The sequence below is a fragment of the Doryrhamphus excisus genome, linkage group LG14 (assembly GCF_037039965.1).
Source record: "Doryrhamphus excisus strain RoL-2023G ecotype Guam linkage group LG14, RoL_Dexc_Guam_v1.1, whole genome shotgun sequence".
Taxonomy (NCBI): Eukaryota; Metazoa; Chordata; class Actinopteri; order Syngnathiformes; family Syngnathidae; genus Doryrhamphus; species Doryrhamphus excisus.
Genome location: NC_136370.1, coordinates 13,004,425 through 13,024,539, shown reverse-complemented (window position 1 = coordinate 13,024,539; position 20,115 = coordinate 13,004,425). Strand labels below are relative to the sequence as shown.

The 20,115-nt window shown below is 41.0% G+C and overlaps 4 protein-coding genes across 9 annotated transcripts; 3 read left to right on the top strand and 1 right to left on the bottom strand.

The window, feature by feature from the left end:
* Positions 1-296: 296 nt before the first annotated feature.
* grxcr1b (glutaredoxin and cysteine rich domain containing 1 b) lies at positions 297-1,020 on the top strand. The gene is made up of 2 exons (XM_058091372.2): positions 297-747; positions 877-1,020. The coding sequence occupies exons 1-2, from the start codon at positions 334-336 to the stop codon at positions 919-921; spliced, it is 459 nt and encodes a 152-aa protein (XP_057947355.2). The 5' UTR covers positions 297-333; the 3' UTR covers positions 922-1,020.
* A 2,665-nt stretch (positions 1,021-3,685) lies between these two features.
* LOC131140288 (transmembrane protein 151B) lies at positions 3,686-8,230 on the top strand. Of its 2 annotated transcripts, none has more exons than XM_058090563.2 (2): positions 3,686-4,104; positions 5,867-8,230. In XM_058090563.2, exons 1-2 carry the CDS (start codon positions 4,033-4,035, stop codon positions 7,274-7,276), a joined length of 1,482 nt encoding a protein of 493 aa, XP_057946546.1. In that variant the 5' UTR covers positions 3,686-4,032; the 3' UTR covers positions 7,277-8,230. The 2 variants fall into 2 exon arrangements, with proteins under 2 accessions (XP_057946546.1, XP_057946547.1); XM_058090564.2 differs by having other exon boundaries at positions 3,689-3,789.
* Positions 8,231-10,065: 1,835 nt separating this feature from the next.
* Positions 10,066-12,270, top strand: mtres1 (mitochondrial transcription rescue factor 1). Of its 2 annotated transcripts, none has more exons than XM_058090567.2 (4): positions 10,066-10,170; positions 11,094-11,547; positions 11,761-11,833; positions 11,926-12,270. In XM_058090567.2, exons 1-4 carry the CDS (start codon positions 10,152-10,154, stop codon positions 12,106-12,108), a joined length of 729 nt encoding a protein of 242 aa, XP_057946550.2. In that variant the 5' UTR covers positions 10,066-10,151; the 3' UTR covers positions 12,109-12,270. The 2 variants fall into 2 exon arrangements, with proteins under 2 accessions (XP_057946550.2, XP_078652222.1); XM_078796096.1 differs by lacking the exon at positions 10,066-10,170 and adding an exon at positions 10,428-10,995.
* On the bottom strand, positions 11,652-17,147 carry bend3 (BEN domain containing 3). 4 transcript variants are annotated; one of them, XM_058090558.2, is made up of 5 exons: positions 16,928-17,103; positions 16,374-16,455; positions 16,223-16,277; positions 15,289-15,467; positions 11,653-15,055 (listed from the first exon to the last, which is right to left on the bottom strand). In XM_058090558.2, exons 3-5 carry the CDS (start codon positions 16,272-16,274, stop codon positions 12,887-12,889), a joined length of 2,400 nt encoding a protein of 799 aa, XP_057946541.2. In that variant the 5' UTR covers positions 16,275-16,277; positions 16,374-16,455; positions 16,928-17,103; the 3' UTR covers positions 11,653-12,886. The 4 variants fall into 4 exon arrangements, with proteins under 4 accessions (XP_078652220.1, XP_057946541.2, XP_078652221.1 ...); XM_078796095.1 differs by lacking the exon at positions 16,928-17,103 and adding an exon at positions 16,534-16,899; XM_078796094.1 differs by lacking the exon at positions 16,374-16,455 and having other exon boundaries at positions 11,652-15,055; positions 17,051-17,147.
* Between the last annotated feature and the right edge of the window lie 2,968 nt (positions 17,148-20,115).

Sequence of the window (20,115 nt, the reverse complement as noted above, 5' to 3'; positions counted from 1 at the left end):
ATCTGTAGTTCATCAGCGACTGTAATTGTTGCTCACTGCTTAGCTTGTGTGTTTAAAGACAAGACACACATATCTGCTCTTTGACAAGTAACCACGGTCAATTATTGAAGATGGTGATATCAATTTACTGTTTGCACATTTTAACTGTTGCCATGGCAGAGATACATTTATTATTTATCAGTCTAGTGTCTGGTTTTTCTACTCTGTGTATTTTCACTCCATTTTGGCACGTCCGTGGGGTTGCTTTTGTTTGATAATTGCACTGAATGGCTTCGGGTGATAGAATATGTGTCGTCTTTTTTTAATGGGATGTGAAAAGTTTTTTGTGTTCCAATGGAAGGGTCAAAAATGAAAGAGGAAAAGAGTGGGAGGACAGTAAGGTTCCGAGTAGCGTCTGCCAACAGCGGACGCGTGCTGGCCGAGGTGTTCAAGGATGAGACAAGGTGGTGTGGGTCAGTGTCGGAACCTGTGGACTTCGAAAGCAAGCACAATCCAGAAGCACAGCAGAGGGTTTCGTCTAACCCCAGTGAGGCTAATAGCCACCTGAATGGCTTGGTGGTGGAATCTCCTCTGGAGGAGAATGGTGGTGAACCCGATGACCTGCTTTTGTACGCCAGTGCCAAGAGAGAGATACTTTTCAGCAACACACGGATCAATATCTGCAGCAAAAATGGAACCATAAGAGGGGTGAGGAACAAAGTGAGCGCAGGCCAAGTACTTTTCAACAACCTCTCCAAAATGTATTCCGTAAGTAGAAACTCGATAAAATGATTGAGTTTGATAAATAAACCCTCATCATGATGTATGGTTCTTTACAACAATGTGTCTTTCAGGTGAAGACATTTAGCCATAACACATATTCCCTCTTTCTTTAAGGGACCCCTACGCCATCATAAAAGGAGACCTTGGGAAAAGGAGTAGTTAGTTTGGAAGTGACTGGAAACATAAACCTGACATGGCATTTCATTCATTGTCGTTCAAAGTTGATTGAGTCAAGGATTCTGTATGAAAACTATAATATAGATGCATCACTGGGCACATATAGACAAACAACCATTCATACTCACATTCATACCTATGGACAATTTGGAGTCACAAATTAACCTAGCATGTTTTTGGAATGTGGGAGGAAACCGGCGTACCCGGAGAAAATGCACTGGGAGAACGTGCAAACTCCACACATAGATGGCTGAGGGTGGAATTGAACTCGGGTTCAGCCCCAAGATCAACATCAAAATTCATTCATTTTCTTCCGCACAGTTGTCAAGATGCAATGGCGTGGGACCAACTACATTGCGGTGGTGAAACAGTCTAAAACAAACTGAATAGATCAATTCAATGTCCTGAGAATAAAGTCTATATGGGACTGACTGGCAACCCGTCCAGGGTTTACCTTGCTTCTCACCTGAAATCAGTTGGGATGTCTGTGTCGAGTCATCCAGGTCATGGCACTCCTCAAAAGCTGAATGGAGGCAACTGGACTTATTCTTGTTAGATCAAGATGGTTTAGCTTTAATCCAAAAGATGACTTCAGTACTCAATGCTTTGATGCAGAGTTCCCATATTTATGTCTCCGGTGGGAGTGTCCATCGCGGGGTGTCAGATTGAAGTCCTTTGTTGCCGGGTGTGACTGGATGATGGAAAAAGAAACAACTCCCAATAGTGGACTTCATTACAGCTATCAAAACAACCATTTACCTGAAGCCAAAGTAGAACATTTTAAGTTTAAGGTGTCCACTACTCCACAGACGTCACTATCTCCAGACAAATTATACAGTAAATAGAAGTCCTTTGTTGCCAGGTGTGACTGGATGAAGGAAAAAGAAACAACTCCCAATAGTGGACTTCATTACAGCTATCAAAACAACCATTTACCTGAAGCCAAAGCAGAACATTTTAAGTTTAAGGTGTCCACTACTCCACAGACATCACTATCTCCAGACAAATGATATAGCAAATAGATGGATGTATATCTCTGCATGGTACATGCAATATATTAGCTGGACTAACTGACATGTTTTGTATACATTGTAATGATATTTGATGATGCTTTCATCTCTTCATTTGTAGTTCCCCAAATAATAGTTGATCCTCCTTTATTAAGGAGGATATGCATTTTAGTTTCTGTGCTGCAGTTTGATAACATGCTGTCTGACATTAATTCACATTCACATTATGACTGTTTGATTGCACATTCTGCAAATAAAATGTAAAAGATGAAGAATGTCTTCACTTTCTATGTGAGTCAAACACCAGTGGTCTTTTTTTGTGAGGTTTTGTAATTTAATGAAAAAAGGTAACAGAATGCATCCCAAAATCACAGTTAACACAGACCATTCATTCATTCATTCATTTTCTACCACTTATCCTCGCGTGGGTCGGGGGGGGGGTGTGCTGTTTTATAGACAAACAACCATTCACACTCACATTCATACCTATGGACAATTTGGAGTCGCCAATTAACCTAGCATGTTTTTGGAATGTGGGAGGAAACCGGAGTACCCGGAGAAAACCCACGCATGCACGGGGAGAACATGCAAACTCCACACAGAGATGGCCGAGGTTGGAATTGAACTCGGGTCTCCTAGCTGTGAAGCCTGCGTGCCAACCACTTATCCCTTAACACACACTGCAGTAGGATCGCTGCAATAGATTTTCATCTCTGTAACAGAGTTCCCAGATGTAAATAATATTCTTGCAGTCCACATTTAAGGTAAAATTATGTTATAGGCCTATGATTGCACAAGGATGACAGAAGACAATATCTGAATATTGAAAATGAAACCAACAGGAATATATACAGTACTGCTTTTACCACAATGGCAGAAAAAGATGCAACTTCCTGAATAAACTTGGTTAAAATGTATTGTACAATAGCAATGTTTGTACAATAGCATTAATACAACTTCATACTATATCAATAGTATGTACCATGCAGCCAAAAGAAATTAATTTCTACCTGAATGGTCAGACAAATATGAAGAAATGATACCAAATGATCCATTAACATGTCACACATTCAGCTTCTAATTAAGATGATTCTTAACAAAATAAATGCATGCATCTACTATTGTTCTCTGCATTGGTGCTCACAACAATACACATTTTAAAAACACATTTACTATCGCAAATATAACATACTCCTCAATTAGGGGTACTATTTTGGGGTGGACTTTCCCTTTAAGTGATTTAAGCAACAGTCTCTTCTGTGTACTATGGCTGGGTGATACTAAAAAGTTTGGTATCAATCCGATACCAAGCGCATGAAAAGGCAGGTATGACGATACAGATACCAATCCTTCAAGCTCATTGAATGATTTTGCTATTTTGCGTCCAATTTATTATCATGGCAATACAATGCAGAGGGAATCAGAAAAGAAAATTCACACACTTAATTATGAACAATTTAACAAATTTTTTTATACCTATAAGACAATACAATAGTGACAATAATGGTTTAGTTTGCGCACATTTAATCCTTTAATTATTTAATCCTACCTTGTGTCACAGCAATTACTGAAAACAATGATATTTGTGAAAATAAGTACAGAAGAGAACTGAAAAACAACAATCACATCACTGTAGTATCAGTTGCTACTGTCTCGACTTTTGGTATCGACACTATCGACATTAGGATGGACTCGCTCACCCTTACCGTGTACCTGCTTCCTGCACCCCCTCCAAATGCCACGGACAGCCGCCGTGACAAGTCTCCATAAACCCCACACGACGCCTCATGTTTCTGCAAACAGAACCAAGGTCACGTGTATGCTGTCTTTGGAATAACAAGTATGTGTAAATATTCTCTGATCCAGTCTTACTGCTGCACACCGGAAACGGGGAGGGAGGTGGGATGCGGGCTTTCCTAGACTCGCGTATCCATCTTCAAGACACCGCATCCTGTTATTTGTGTCCAGAATGCGTTTTTTCCACACGTTTTTGGATTTTTTCTTCACCTCCTTGAAGCGTCTAGGTGGTCTTTAGCGAGGCATTTCCACGCCCTGTCATTATCGTCAATAGCTAATCAGCATCATGTCCCCTCCGGCGTCGGCTGCCAGTGAAAGCAGCACCACGACTGTGTTTGAAGAGGACACCAGAGAGGAGGTATCATTTCCAAACATGCATGCTGCAGTGCATTGGTGCACAGCATGAGATACTGTACTCATATAGGAATGTTTTTTTTTGTCAGAACAATAAAACGTCTACAGGTATGACGACTTAACACCTCACCCAAGCACATAATATCATAGATACCATACATACACTAGGAGTCTTATTTCTATTTCCTTTAATGTAGCAGCTCAGAAGGCTGCAGGTTTCCAAGCTATGAAAGTCAAATGTTAGGGTTACAAAAGCAATACATTTCATGGCACACAGTAACAAGACAAAAAGAGCAACATTTTTATTAAAAAAAAAACAAATTTCTGTGTTGAGTTCGTATGTCCCTCCATGTTTGAGTGGGTACTCCCACTCCCAATCCAAATACATACATACAGAAGGTCCTACAGGTTTACTTGTACCCAGATAATACCACAATAAAATATACTGTCTGTAATGGTTAGGCACCGCAATGGGGGTGCTAGCATTCTTCCTGCTCAGCCATAGCAGCTAATTGTGTGTATGTGCGTGCACATTATGAGCATATGCATGTGCACGGCCATTTCCCCCTTTTAGGGCCAATTCTGTTTAACTCCTAATTGAGAAAAATATCCAATATATGAAACTACTATCGGTCACATTTGCTAGCCTGGAGGTGGTGTTCTTTTTCCACCTCCAAGGTTCTCAAAGCGCTTGATCTCACTGCCACATTGTGTCTTTGTCGACAATCACTTTTTCAATGAAGGTAAAAGTAACCTTAAATGTTTATTTATTCCATTCATTCATCATTTGATGGTTGTTTTATGTACGTCAAACTAGAAAAACACGTTTTACGTTAATATTTTTGAGACTTGAAACATCGTAACAGCAAACCTCCTAACACAAAACATGTATTTATTTATTATCCATCTATCCATCCTCACTAGGGTTGCAGGCATGCTGGAGCCTATCCCAGCTGTCTTTGGGGCGAGAGGCGGGGTACACCCTGGACTGGTCGCCAGCCAATCACAGAGCACATATAGACAAACAACCATTCACACTCACATTTATACCTATGGACAATTGGACAGTCTCCTATGGCCTATGGACAGTCTCCAATTAACCTAGCATGTTTTTGGAATGTGGGAGGAAACCGGAGTACCCGGAGAAAACCCACGCATACATGGGGAGAACATGCAAACTCTACACAGAGATGGCCGAGGGTGGAATTGAACTCAGGTCTCCTAACTGTGAGGCCTTCCTGCTAACACTCGATCACCATGCAGCCTAGCGTAAATCTTATTTATGTCTTAAATGGCTTAGGGAGAACATGCAAACTCCACACACAGACGCCCGAACTGGGAATCGAACCCACGTCTCCCGTGCAGCCATTTATTTATTAATTAGGGACAATGCATATTAATGAACATCTGCTAATAATACAGATGTAAATGTGGCAGATTGTAGTGTTATAACTGCTTAGTGTCCATTTGTGGTCCCCAACATTGTGACACAAAATGCCGTAACACAAAACAGAAAGATGACTGCCTGCACGGTGAAACCTCCAAAGTCAAACACAAAAGTTGTCATAGGAAGTCATTTGTTTCTGTACAAACAATGTTTTAAGTAACATTTTAACATCATGAAGTGTAATAGAAGTAGAAAAACAAGTTAAACAATGTCAAATAAAAGTAGTAAAACACAGAGTAAAACTACGCCAGACAGCCACATCATTGAGTGGGAACAAGGATGTATTTAATGATCGCTTTCTCTATTTTTCGTCCTTCAGCAAAGACCTCTCAAGCAATCGCTGAGCAAGTCGTTGTGTCGGGAGAGTTTCTGGAAATGTCTTCTGCTGTCCGTTCTCATGTACGGCTGCATGGGGGCGATGGTTTGGTGTCATGTCACAGAGGTGACCCGCCTCACATTTGACAGCGCATTCAAAGGGAAATCCATGATGTACCATGACAGTCCCTGCTCCGATGGCTACATATACATCCCTCTTGCCTTACTGGGCATGCTCTACTTGGTCTACCTGGTGGAGTGCTGGCACTGCCACGCTAAGAATGAGCTGCAGCACAAAGTAGACGTGGAGGGCATTTATGAGCGAATCCAGAGAATGCAGCAAGCCAAGCCGTGCATCTGGTGGAAGGCCATCAGCTACCACTATGTGCGTCGCACCCGCCAGGTCACGCGCTATCGCAATGGTGATGCGTACACCAGCACCCAGGTTTACCACGAACGAGTCAACACTCATGTCGCCGAAGCTGAATTCGACTACAGTCACTGTGGAGTCAAAGACGTCTCCAAACAGCTCCTCAATTTGGAGAAGTCCGCCCTCACAAAGATGCGCTTCACTAAGTGTTTTAGCTTTGCCAACGTTGAGTCTGAGAATTCCTACCTTACTCAACGCGCCAGGTTTTTCACTGACAACGAGGGACTTGATGACTACATGGAAGCCCGGGAGGGCATGCACCTGAAAAACATTGAGCTCAAGGAATACATCATGGCTCTCTCCGACCCGGAGCACCACCCCTGGTATCTGTCTCATTACGTCTTCTGGTTTGCTTCATTCCTCACCTTCTCATGGCCTCTACGAGTCTTCACGGAGTACCGCACCGCATATGTCCACTATCGTGTTGAGAAACTTTTTGGACATGATTACATCCCAGTGACGCCGTGTGATGATCGCCCATATTGGAGACGTATCCCTCGTGTAAACACCATCGATAGCACAGAGTTGGAGTGGCACATTCGCTCCAACCAGCAGTTGGTGCCCAGTTACTCCGAGGCAGGCCTCATGGACTTAGCCCAGTGCCCCTCCAACTTTAGCGGAATCCGTCAGAATTGTGAGCGCTGCCACAGAGCCATCAGTTGCTCTTCAGTGTTCTCCAGAAGCGCCCTCAGCATCTGTACAGGAGCCAGCTCCCGAATCCCCTTCAGCGGCAGCAGGTTCTCCCTGGCCCGACGGTATGGATCACAACGAAGCTGCTTTTGGAGAAGCGGTAGCTTGGACGACCAGGAGAGCCCCAGTGAAAACACACGATGTCTGTCGGAGCGCCTCACCACAGATGATGAAGAGCCCCCGGACTATGACGATGCATTGTGCTACCCGGTGCTTATCGTCCATTGCAGCGAGAATTGCCACAATCACAGGTCTTTCCACCGAAACGGCTCCTGTGTGGAAACTTCACTTTGACTGCACTGAAAGAACACATGAGCGTACAGCTCTAGTCAGACATTTACTCAATCTCATCATGGGACACCGTGTCAAATTCATTTTGGGAGCTTAATTATCTTTATGAGCTGTTAGTGGAATGATTATACAACATGAATCTACAACATTTTTAAAAACAAAACCAAGTTTGAATGTATTTTGAATTTTCACAAATTTACACAGGGTCAAAATTTATATAGACTTTGATGACTATATACATATGTAATTCCGACCCTATGTAAATTGGACTGAAATTAATCCACATTTGTCTTCAAAAATAATTGAAGTTGAATGTTGTATAATTTAACCACCTTGGAAAAAGAACAATTCAAAAACAAAAAAATAATAAAATTGATATGACATTCATGTCCATGATGAGCACATGTAAACATCTGACAGGAACTTTATCTGTAGCATGATACACTAATTTATGTGTTGTCATTTCTCAAACAAATGCAAATGAATGTGTGAATGACCAAAGCAATAAGCGTGACTTAGTGACATGTGAAACCTGCTAGTGGGCGGAGACTGTTAACGCTGCATATCATTGCCATAGCTTTTAAAATACTCTAGAGAGATTACATGTAAAAGTGGCAGTGCAGTTGCCTGGCAGGAGCTGGACTGAAGCGATGAACAGATTTAAATATCTGTCATTAAAAAATATCGGTGACAAAAACATCGGAAGAGTCAAGTTAGGAATTTCAACCACAGCAATAATCACACCAAATATGTCAAGTCAGCTAGTTACACGAATGCATATCATATAATACTATTTATGCCAAACAATAAACATGAAATAGTCTGTTATGTCAGTTTAAAATGTGTCATTTCAGGAACGTTCTGTGTTCAAGTCCCAGTGGGAAGCAGGCGGGGTAATTATTATTATTATTATTATTATTATTATTATTATTATTATTATTATTATTATTATTATTATTATTATTATTATTATTATTATTATTATTATTATTATTAAAAACAATACAGGTGCGTTCTGAATTGTTTATTGTCCCACAAATGTTCTAAATATTATTGTAAAAATGTTTGAGACCAAATAACCACTGTTATGATAATATACTGCATAATAATAATAATAATACAGCGCACTGTTTTTGTGTATTCATGTCAGGGCTGTATACATATACATACATTATACATACATTGATCGACAAATCTTGACTTTATTTTTATTATTTATTAGTATTAACATTTTAGCTTTTCCTAGTTACAGTGTGCCTTTTTGCTCTAATTTCCACTTTTGCTGGGTTTTTTGTTTATTTTATTTAAGCCACAATCCACAAATGGCCCTTGCGCTACACTTTGGACAACGTTGGTGTGATGCAGTGGGGTGACTCGAGCAAAGCTCTACCTTCTTCTTCCTATTCTATGTATGAGGTGTGTTATTAAACGGAACCACTGATCGCCAATACTTCAAAGTGGGTGCTTAGCCAAATGCAATGAGTGACATTTGAATTGCTCGGTTATTAAGGGTGCAGAGAAGTCCGAAGATCTATCAGGGTTGATCTGGCAAATCTTTAAGTAAATTTGATCAACTGTAGAATTACTACAGCTTCCCCTTGGATATCAAAAAAAAACACACGCCACAAGATCTCATGACACCCTTACTCAATGTATAGTGTCTGATTCGATTTACATAGGTTTAGTTGCTGTTTTAGGAAATTGTGTAATTTTTGTCACTCACATAATTGCTTATAGTAGATTTAGGAATCACGTGAATGTGTCTCATTTGATTACAATCATTGAATTTGAACAAGGTTTACACACAAGAAGAGTAATGTTATTGGGGGCCATGATTAAAAACTGTAATATGATCACCTACATGAATGTTGAGGCCAGACAAGACAAGGACATGTTTACATTTAAATTTACCATACCATGAAAAGGTCACAACTGTGATCACCATCAAAAAACCAAACTCAAGTGTGCATTGAGCTGCAAAAAATGACCAATGCTCACGATTGCATGATTGTCTGAACATTTGTGTGTTAAGAAGCATAAAACCTGAATATGAACCACCACCAGCGTCATCATGTAGTATATCAAATATGTAGCGTATGCAGTAATATGGTAGCCCTTTCAAGTACAGTTGATGCAAAAATCCACCTATGTTTACACACTTATACACCATATAAATTTTGTAATATTGGTTCCTTTTTACAACATCTAACAGGTGAAAATTGTGTGTATTCTAGAATATAATACATGTATAGTTTCCACAATGTAGTGAAACCAGTATCATGCACTTGAATTTACATTGGATTTTATGAATTGGACTGAAGATGAATGTTGACGTAAATTCATTGAAGGTTATGCATTATTCAAGCTGATATATGGTACAACATGTAACTAATAACCATAAAACAGTACAAATGTAATCTTATTTTACAAGGTTACAAAATGATTGTTGTCATATTATTGAACTGACTGAATAAAATATGATTATCCCCTCCAAAAATGTAACCATTTTAATCATATGCTGGTAAATAATATCTGCAATAAATGTGGGAGCAAGGCTATGTGTCCTTTATCTTAATTAAATGTGTAACAGGAGCTGGCTCAAGACCTGTTCTTCTGTGGTATTGGACTTGGACTATATTTACTTTATATTACTTTATTTACTCTTACTATAAATTAGAAAATTGTAACAGTATTATTTAATATCATTCATCCTAATACAATTTGATATGCCAGTTGCAAGTTTTATAGAGAAAGCCCTTTAAAAATATAAATAATTGCATTTAGTAGTTATGTGGAAATTTCGCCTCCTAACCGATAGGGGGCAGCTGCTGTTAAAACACAAGTAACAGTAAGAGGCGACGAAAGACTGCAGCAGGATATGAGAAGTTGTGTCATTGGTGAGTCTTACCGTAGATTTCATTTTACCGCCATTAAAGAAATATTTATGGCGTGAGGGTGTTTTTTTTAATGATGCGTTAAGGAGGACCAGTCTGTAAAAATAGTTGCGCGTTAACAGTTAGCTGAGAGCCAAATTAACTACCAACTACCAAACATATACACATAAATGCATACTATGCGCTCCGTACGCATCGCATATACGTATGTTCGTGGTAGATTTTTGTTTGAATTTTGAATTGTTTTCTAATACGACACTACTGTAGTGACGGCAACAAAATGTCTACGTTAAACGTGCGAGCATTTAAAAGGGCTACTGTAAAGCAACAAAACAATTCATTACTGCCACAGCCGTTAGCTGCATCTCAGTTGGTATACTTCAGTGAGAGAAATAATATGGCAAAATGCAGTACGCCATCTTGGCTACGTAGCGGAAGAGGCGGGACTAACAAACCAGTAAAAACAATGTAAAGAGAAAAGGCAGGGATTTGATACTAATAATAACAAAGCATCGTCTTTAAACACAGTTGTTTTTAATATTTTTCTGACATTGAAAAATCCATCTGTGTATTTTTCAGTATGCGGCCCTCAGTGGGAAAACTTTTTGATAGGCCTGATGTATACTAAATACACTGTAATAGGTTCCTGACAGTGTATTGCTGTCTTAAAATTCATGACAAAACGACTATCGCAATATTTATCCACTTCACATTCTTCTCTCTTTTTGTTGTGAATTGCAACCACTTGAGTTTGTCCTTCTGCTAAACTTAATATTTGAGGCTTGCTGAGTGCAACATCCAGCTACTGACGGTGCACTGCATTTTGCTGTATGTTTCAGTGTGATTATGTTGTGTCAAATATGGAAGTACACAAACTGAGACAGTCACAGTCAGTTGATCATGCTTCCCCCCACTTTGTGTTGCAGTCACTGTGCGGAGTTCCAGCATGCACAATTTGGTGGTCCAGGTCCTCGCCATGAGACAGCTAGGAAGGCTGAACCCACGCCACCTTCTGGCTGCCGGTTATGGACCTGCACAGACTGAATGGTGTCCTAGAACCATTCATACTCGGCAACTGTGGGGCTGCTCCACGTATTCCACATTGGGCTGCACAAGGCCGACTCTCTGTAACAGGGATGCTGTCAGAAGGTGGTCTATCCATCAGCTGAGGTTCAAAAGCAACAAAAAGAAAAGCGCTGCTAAGCCAATACACGAAGAAGAAGAAGAGGAGGAGGAGGAGAGGGACCCCGAGAGTAGTGATTATGACGATGAAATGGATGAGGATCCAAATGTACCAAAAGACTATAAAGACATTGAGAAATATGTACAGTCCTTCCGCTATGATGTCATTTTGCGAGCTGGCCTGGACATAGCACGCAAGTAAGTCAAACTATGTCTGACCACAACACTAGATACACCTTTACAATGGTGGCACCCATTTCACATTTCAGTTTTTATTCCCACTGCCAGATGTTGTTTATAATTGGGGTTGTAGCACTGCACTACATTATACTGTGAGGTGTTTGTACCTTATTTAGCTGCATGTGTCAAAATGTATTGTCTCATATATATATATGTGCCTTTTTACAACAGCAAAATTGAAGACAGCTTCTACAGCAACAATCTCAGACTAAACGGACAAAAGCTCATCAAGAAAAGTAAAACAGTGAGTGCGATTCCAAATAATGAGTCAACCTGTTATTTGATACCCTTCATGTATGTTTTCTCTTTGCCCTGACTGTTGTTATATACTCTCAGGTGAGAGTCGGGGACACTTTGGACCTGGTGATGTCTGAGAACCAAGATGCCAAGACTGTTACTTTAAAAAGAGTCATCCTCAAAAAGGTTCTGGGTGAATCCAACAATGCGGAAAAAATTAAAGTTTCCTTAAGGCGCTGGAAGTTTATAGAGTTACCTCAGGATAAGGCCTTTACGCCTTGAAGTACAGAAGGAATATTTGGATTGTAATACTGTCAACCAGTGACCACAACAATACAATGACATGGTATGGTATCATCAAAGTGTTTTACTCATGAAAAATGGAGGTGAGAGATATCATTTCCCTGCTATCCAATAGAGGTGTTTGGATATTCTGGAACTTTGCATTACTTCGATTAAGGAACCTGATTTGTGTTTTTGCAATTGTTGATGGAAATGCTAAACTATTAAAACTGACATGTTTTAATGAAATAGTTGGTACTGCCGCCCAATGTAAAAAACAAATAAGATTTCCAAATGGTATGCAGCAATTAACATGTAACAACCCATAAATGTCATTTTATTAGAATAAGTGCTCATCTACTATGTTAAATTTTCTATAATATAAACATCCATGAGAAGGCTTAATATAAGCAAATTGCTATTAAAACAGAGGTGACACAATGCATCAGCAACTGTAATGTTAATACTACATCACATATTTGCAATTAATTTCTGTTCATATAGAAAACTATGGCATGAACTGATATATATTGTTAATTGCTGAAGGCGACAACAATTATGTTAGACAATCTACAACACTTTTGGCTTTTTAAATAGCTTTTGAAACTCTTTATCCAACAATAATAGTACAAGTCATACATCTGTAGCCATAGTGGGAATAAGAATTGAAGAAACACATGACAGGTTGGCTTCATCCTAAAAAGGACAGTTTTGTAAAATTTGAGCTTATTTGCTGTGCAATGCTAAAGTATTTGTCTGGTGGTGGGGAGTGCTGTGCCTACAACACAGTGTTTGACCTCTTGGCCTTCTTCAGAATGTCACACTTTTTCCGATTGGGGCGCCGGCAGCGCTCATCGATGCTTGGCACACATTCGTAGTGCCACACCTCCTCCATCTTCTCCACTGGATAAACTGTTTCCACGTAGTGACGGATGAGTCTGAGGCGCATTGGGTCCAGCTGCTTCTTGTTGCAGGCCCCTGAATGGTTGTACTGCAGCCGCAGGTTCTCCTGTGTGAAGAGCTCTGGGAAGAGGCGCACCAACAGTCTTGCAGCAAAGTTTCCAACAGAAAGACTCTGCTGGACTATTTCCCGAACCTCTGCATCTGAGAGCAGGTAAGCTGACGGAACTGGGAAGTCGGGTTTGGATACAGTCAGTTCATCCAGAGGAATTTTGCAAAAGTCTTTACTGCTTTTCTCAGGTGGCAATGAGGGAATTTCTGGATCCTCCTGGAGCTGGTTCAGGAGAAAATCCTGTTCCGCATCTTGACCATACACTTTGCGATGCTGCAGGTAGGATCTTCTTTGTTCAGTGTCTCGTCTACGACACCTCTCATCAAGTTTTCCTACAAACTCTAACATCCACACTCGATCATTCCTTGCTCGTGGGTAGACAAGCTGCACATAGTGACGGACCAAATTCACGCGAAGAGGATCAAGCTGCTTTTTCCCAAGAGAACCGCTGCAGTTGTACTGCTTCCGAGTGTTCTCGTGGGTGAAGAGCTCAGGGAACATGAGAACCAGCAGGCGGGAGGCGAAGTTCCCGATGGACAAGCTACATTCATAGTTGTACTTCAGCTGCTCTTTGGACAAGAGGAACTCCTGTGGAACAGTAAAGTTTGGTAAAGGAATCTCCATATTGTCAAAATCAATAGGCGATAGCAGCGACTTTTTGGCCTTTCGTGAGGTCCTTTCATTGTCACACATCTCACGAACTTTCAAGACAGAACCTTCTTCAGGAATGCTGGCCAGGTCATAGCTCTCGTCAATGTTGTTGTCGGGCTCACTTCCATTGCCATTGCTGTGAGGGCCATCGAGTGCATCCTCCATATGCTGAATGCACACCTGAAGCCAGCTCTCCTCAGGCACATCAGGAAAATTAGTTTCCATATACTTTTTAATGATTTCCATCCTGTCTGAGTCTAGAATCAGCTGGCCTACACTGTTTAAACAATTCGAGCCTTCTGGCACTTTAGTACCCTCTTCAAAAAGCTCAGGGAAGAGTCGATGCATAAGGAAAATGACCAAGTCTTCAGGAGATGCGAGCTCATCCAGCTCCTCTGTTTGGTCATTTAAAGGCCCAACCAAGGTGCTCTGCTGGTTCACTTGAGAGATGTGCTCCTCACGGCCTTGTTCGTTTATGAAACGATAGGTTTGAGGATGCTCTGCTATTATATCTTCTGCAACCATTGTTTGCTTCCTTAAGAGCCGAGCACTCTCCATGTCCCTCTGAGCCCAGAAACGATTAAAAAAGTCATTGATCTGAGGGAGACACTCTCCCTGCCAAACATCGAGGTTCCTGACCGATGGATAGCATGCCTCCACGTAGTTACGGATCAGCTGCAGATGTAGAGACTCCAGTGATCTCTTGCTTGTCACACAGTCATGGGAACACTCCCTGGCTTTGAACAGCTCGGGGAATAGATGAACCAGTAAACGACACCCAAGCTCCCCAGCGCTGGATATGTTTTCGGTTAAAGAAGTCAACTCCTCGCTTGTTAGCAGATACTCTGGAGGAGGCTGGAAGTCTGCCACCATCTCCACTGGTTTGATCTGCTTCTTTATCCTCAAGACTTCCAGACTTAACAGGTCCACTTTGCTATGCAACTGAGTCATGCTGGAACTGAGGCTATTGAGAATGAAAAACATTTTCTCAATCAGAGGGTAAAGGTTAGAGTCTTTTGACCACGCTTGGCCTGAACAGTCAAGGCTCGGCAAAGCCTCCAATAAGCCATTTCCTTCTGAACTTAGGAGCGAGGATGAGAAGAAGCCAGCCCGATGATCTAAACTTGGTGTGTTCTTCTTCTCTGATATTCTGTGGGAGATACTGAAGAGAGGCTTTCTATAAGAAACTCTGGATTTCCCATGGATGTTGTCCCTCTTCTCTCCATTCGTGCTGAGACATAGAGGCTCATGTCTACTGCTGTCATCTGCCAAGTGCCGCCTCATCTAGATAGTAAATTACAATAAACCAAATAAAAAGTGTAAACTTCAGAGCTTGAGAGCTTGCCTTTTTTCTGCGCAGTCATGCTTGCTTATATTTTCGAAACAGGAAAATAATCTGGGTAATGGTTAGTCAAATTCTTTAGTTTTTAGCAGAGATTAGATTGGCGTATTAGCCTACTTTTTTGAAATAATAGGCCTCACCAACTTTGAGTTGAGCAGTTGAATGAAAAGCTCACCTCTCCTGCGATTCTGACTCGCTTGCTGCATGAGTATTGCTCAGTGTCATGCTCCATTTCTGCAGAGGTCCGTTTACTGGCTTCATTGGCCCCAGGAGATCCGCCGCCACACTTTCCCGGTGCCTCACATACGACAAAGTCCTCAGTCTCCTCCTTACATTTTTTAACATGCTTGTGTTCTGCCAAAAAGCACATAATCATTTATGCTTTGTTCTGTCATATTGGGGGAAAAAAGTGAATCGTGAAAGCGATAGCTTGGATTTGTTTTTACATGAAGTTGTATGACATCCCCATCAGCAGTGTACCGCATCAAAAGTCCCCCCACTTCGAGTTGTCAGTTTTTGGTGTTAAAAAAAGCAGTTCCGTCTAGTTGGTGGGGTCACTACAGTAAAGTGTTCTACCTTACTTTACTTTGCATAACTTTATCAAAACAATATGCGTTTATATTGGGACATTTTAAGACCTTATATATTTACGCTTCCTGACTTACATTTAACTCTTATTTTGTTATGATGATTATCACTCAGGTTTCGGTTGGGTGTTGCTATGCATCGCATGGTTACGATCGCATTTGGTGACATCATATCCGGTGCTTTGCAGTGTTGGTGCCATCAGCGTTCACACTTGCCTCACTCAGGACTAGAATCCGCTTGCAGAACCAAGACCCATCTCTTAGTTGGGCTCAGTCCACATGTCTGGTCTGAACTGCGTTCACATTTAACCATGTTAACCGTACTAGCAGAGTTAATGTACTCAACTCCATTTTAATCACAAAAATGACAAGTGTGAACACACCCTGACTTTGAGCAATAAAATAAATTAATAAATTCATATTAAACAGAAAAAATGCTCAGTCCTATATGACACCCTTAAGGAACTTCTGTCATAAATTATTTTTACATTAAAAATAAATTTGAACAGACGTTCAACTTACCTTTTTCAAGCATTGTTTCATCTGAAGCTTCCCCATACTCAGAGGGATTCATAGCCTAAACAGAAAAAATACTATTGTATGATGTCAATAAAATGTATTCATTGCATCACTTAGTTTTAACTCTTGACTGACAAGCACTGTTTAGGCTCACCTGTAAAATGTTTCCAGATGTGATTTTTAAACTAATCTACATCTCTCATGAACTGTCGTCGTCTTTATAGCAATTTCAGATTCTGTTGGTGATGGAAGAAATGGGAAAGAACGAGGTGTTTGCTTATACCTGTACTGTATATTATTTAGCTCACACTGACAGCGATGACAACGTGGTAGAGTCATGTCATCAGATAGCCATAAACTGGTCCGTGTTGTTACAACGCTACCGTCATGACACAGCACGTAGCGTGTCATCACGTCACGTGTCACTGTAGCCCAGATGATATGACGCAAATACGTCAATCAGTGTCAGCTGCGCTAGCCGCCGCTCATTAGCCACACCACTTCCGCATTCTTTCGCCTTGGTAACCCCTTGAACCAAAACATTAGCTAAAGCAGCAGCAGCGCGGATGGAAGGGTATTTCATAACCACGTGACGCATTTATTGTTTTTTTTAAACTGGCATATTGGCGACGAATTTTAGTTGAACAAACCCACCTAACTGTACAGCGGTTGCTAGTTTTGACGACGAGCCAGCTAGGTAAAGCTCACCTTCATGAGTGCGTGCCATCCATTCGGGTTGTTAGCATTGTATTGGACATGTCTACCGAATGTCACCAAGCTTTATTTGAAGATAACGGTTGCTACCGTTGTTGACAATTTTTCCCCACTCACTCTCTTGCGCGATTCCTGTGTGTTCTCGCGTGACGTCACAGTGAGCGCGCCCGATGTGTCACTTCCGGATGTCTGCGGGAAGAAAAATACGGGCATTTTTTTGTATCCGTTATATAGAACAAGTAAATGCAGTGCCAGTATTTTTCATACCAATGTACATCAATAAACCTTGGTGACTTGCTTTTCCCGCCTCCTGTGTCCACAAATGTTTCTCTGGGTCGTCACACTGACTGACATGAGCCTTGTTTCAAATGTTATGCATTGCGAATGATAAGTATATTTGTGATTCATGCCATTTTACGTGTTAAATTATGTGGATTATATAGTTCTTGAACAAAAAAGCTGTTTTGCATCGTGTATGGGAAAAAGCGCCCTCAAGTGGCAAAAGCATGTACTAACTATGCATGTGAGGTCTATTATTTGGAGGGAGATATTAACTTTTAATGTTCAGAGTAATAAACAATGTGAAAACATGTAATCTCATGAAAAATAAGCCCATTTTAGCAATATCTATTTGAGATGACCTCCGCTTCATGGGGATCTCTGTGTGGATTTTGCATGTTCTCCCCGTGCATGCGTGGGTTTTCTCCAGGTACTCAGGTTTCTTCCCACATTCCAAAAACATGCATGTTAGGTTAATTGGTTTCCATAGGTATGAATGTGAGTGTGAATGGTTTGTCTATATGTGAAAATGGATGGATATTTGAAATGACAGGAGAAACTCTTAACAGGAGGAACAATAGGTTGAAGAAAGGAAACCATACTCCAGACTGTAGGAAATGGCTGCAGCCATTATTAAAACTGGTTTCCTCTGATGACCAAAGTGTTCAGTGACATGAGTATAAAACCACACAGAATCATCATTGTCTATTTCATGCACACTCTAGCAGGCAATGTTCTGTCTCGACTACAAATATGTCGATAGAGCGATGATCTAACAAGACAACGTGTAGCTGATGTGCTTCTCATTAGTGAACTAATGAGCTGTCTCCATGGCAGTCTGATGTGTCAGCCATCCGTGTGAGTGCGGCCTGTGCGTGAGGAAGCGCGGCCCGGGGTCAGCCAGGCGATGGCGTGCGGCACTTAACTCAGGAAAGAGCTCGTTAGAGTGTCAATTTTTAGTCAATATGCTCGTCTGGGCCAAGCTGGGCGCACAGCCATTGTGCTGCCATCACATGAGGACGACTCCGATCCATCACTGTCAAATACATGGTCATATTTCTGTAGGGGTGTTTACTGGTGGGGCATTCACAAGTGCACCCATGGAGAATGTCATGAATATTTAACTGCTCATTACACATACTGACTTGTCCTTAATATTTAGATTTTCCTTTGTGTTCACGCCGACGCACCAACCATTACAGCCCTAGAGACATGAAATAACACCCCTATAGTCACCTTTACACTTGTATTAACATACTGTAGTAGACACACTCGAGAATATAAGCCAATTTAAACAAAATAAAACTCATGCTTGTGTGTGTTGCAATAAACGTATTCCGGACAGGAAGTGACATCAATACTGGATACTGGACAAACAAACAAAGCGGAGCTCATTCTCTAACAGACTCCTGTAGTTCCATTCACACAGTAAATGCTTCATGACTTCAGTCATTCCACATGCCACATGCAGCTCTGCAATACCTCAACTGTCTGTAAAAAAGATAATTCACCAAATTATTGCACTGTCTGGGGTCTTTTGTATAAAGTGTACATTTACTTGTATTTACCATATTTCTACAGACTATTTGTAAATATGCAAATATTGAATATTTGCATGGTAGAATGACATAATAGAATGCTGGCTCTCCCATCTAGTGTGGAAGTGGTAAGTTTTTGGCTTCTTAAGTTTTGAAGAAAGGCATGCTATTTCATGTCTACAGAGTGCTAATGATGTTAGAAACAAAGGAGGTATTATCTACTAGTTCGGAGGGGTGGAGAATTCCAATTCCAAAACATGACCGCTGCTGGCTGTTTCTCAAGTTACATTTTGCTTGAGGATCAAACACATGCATTGTAATTAATGTAATGCTATCAGTTTTTAAATGTGCTGAGATTAAATTTAAGGGTGCTTCAGCACCACGCAAAGGCTCTCAGGCTCTATGAGCACAGAGTGGCAGTGAAACTAAGTCCAGGCCAGTTGTTTGGGGAAAAAAGTTTTGTTTTGTAAGTATTTACCATTCTAGCTGTACCCCAGCTACCTTCCTTCTTTAGTTCCTTTAACTTTTCAGGTAACTTTCCTCATGTCTCCTCCCGGCGAGAATAAATATTTCATGCATTGCCTGAGGCCTTCCCTGGCACATGCTGTAGCCAAGAAGACATGATGGAAGAGGAAATCCAAACAGGAGAGGATGTAGATGCAGAACAACCTAATCAGAGACACCTTTTACGGCAATAGTCCAATTCATCTTGTACTTTATCCACCTGTCTTGAAGGGCTTTGGTTTTAATGTGAGCAAATGAAAGCATACTCTAGACTAGTACTCTACATTAAGGTTTCAGTGAGTTACCAGTAGGTTGGGAAAAACACATAGTGGATGTAAACAGTAACAGGTGGATGTAAACAACAAACAGTTTCACAGGAAGCTTGGAATTGAGCTGGTAACACATGACTGCCTCCTAAGGTACATCAATGCATTGCAAGATGCAAAAAAACTACCTGACATTCTGGATTGTCATAAATTGCACCTTAATAATGAGGACTTTTGAGATAATGTTATAATCTGAAACCTGGTGATGTTTCGGTAAATAATTATCTACAACCACACTTTTACTTTTAAGCAGCGTACCAGTGCTGACTGCTTCAGAGGATGGATGCAGTGCTACAGTGGATGGAAGTGTAGACTGACAACAGGGCTAAAGGCTAGACTGTGACTCAAATAGTTTATCTTTATAATTCATTAGTCTTGCGTTCCTACACCTTTTACACTTTAAAATTTAACGTGTATTCCTGATCTTTCTCCTTCAGGTACGGCCTGGCTGTCACTGACAGTTGCCAGCAGCGGCCTGCATTGGTTTCACACCTTGGCTGGCCCTTCGCTGCAGACAGCGGCCATAGGAAACCAC

Coding starts and splice junctions, on each gene's coding strand:
- grxcr1b (XM_058091372.2), top strand. CDS start 334: ATGGAAGGGTCAAAAATGAAAGAGGAAAAGAGTGGGAGGACAGTAAGG. Junction 748..876: donor ACCTCTCCAAAATGTATTCC/GTAAGTAGAAAC, acceptor TCTTTCTTTAAG/GGACCCCTACGCCATCATAA.
- LOC131140288 (XM_058090563.2), top strand. CDS start 4,033: ATGTCCCCTCCGGCGTCGGCTGCCAGTGAAAGCAGCACCACGACTGTG. Junction 4,105..5,866: donor AAGAGGACACCAGAGAGGAG/GTATCATTTCCA, acceptor TTCGTCCTTCAG/CAAAGACCTCTCAAGCAATC.
- mtres1 (XM_058090567.2), top strand. Junction 11,548..11,760: donor GGCCTGGACATAGCACGCAA/GTAAGTCAAACT, acceptor TTTTTACAACAG/CAAAATTGAAGACAGCTTCT. Junction 11,834..11,925: donor TCATCAAGAAAAGTAAAACA/GTGAGTGCGATT, acceptor ATATACTCTCAG/GTGAGAGTCGGGGACACTTT.
- bend3 (XM_078796094.1), bottom strand. CDS start 17,146: ATGCCCGTATTTTTCTTCCCGCAGACATCCGGAAGTGACACATCGGGC. Junction 16,278..17,050: donor CACAGGAATCGCGCAAGAGA/GTGAGTGGGGAA, acceptor TTTTCTGTTTAG/GCTATGAATCCCTCTGAGTA. Junction 15,056..15,288: donor GAGTCAGAATCGCAGGAGAG/GTGAGCTTTTCA, acceptor TTTACTATCTAG/ATGAGGCGGCACTTGGCAGA.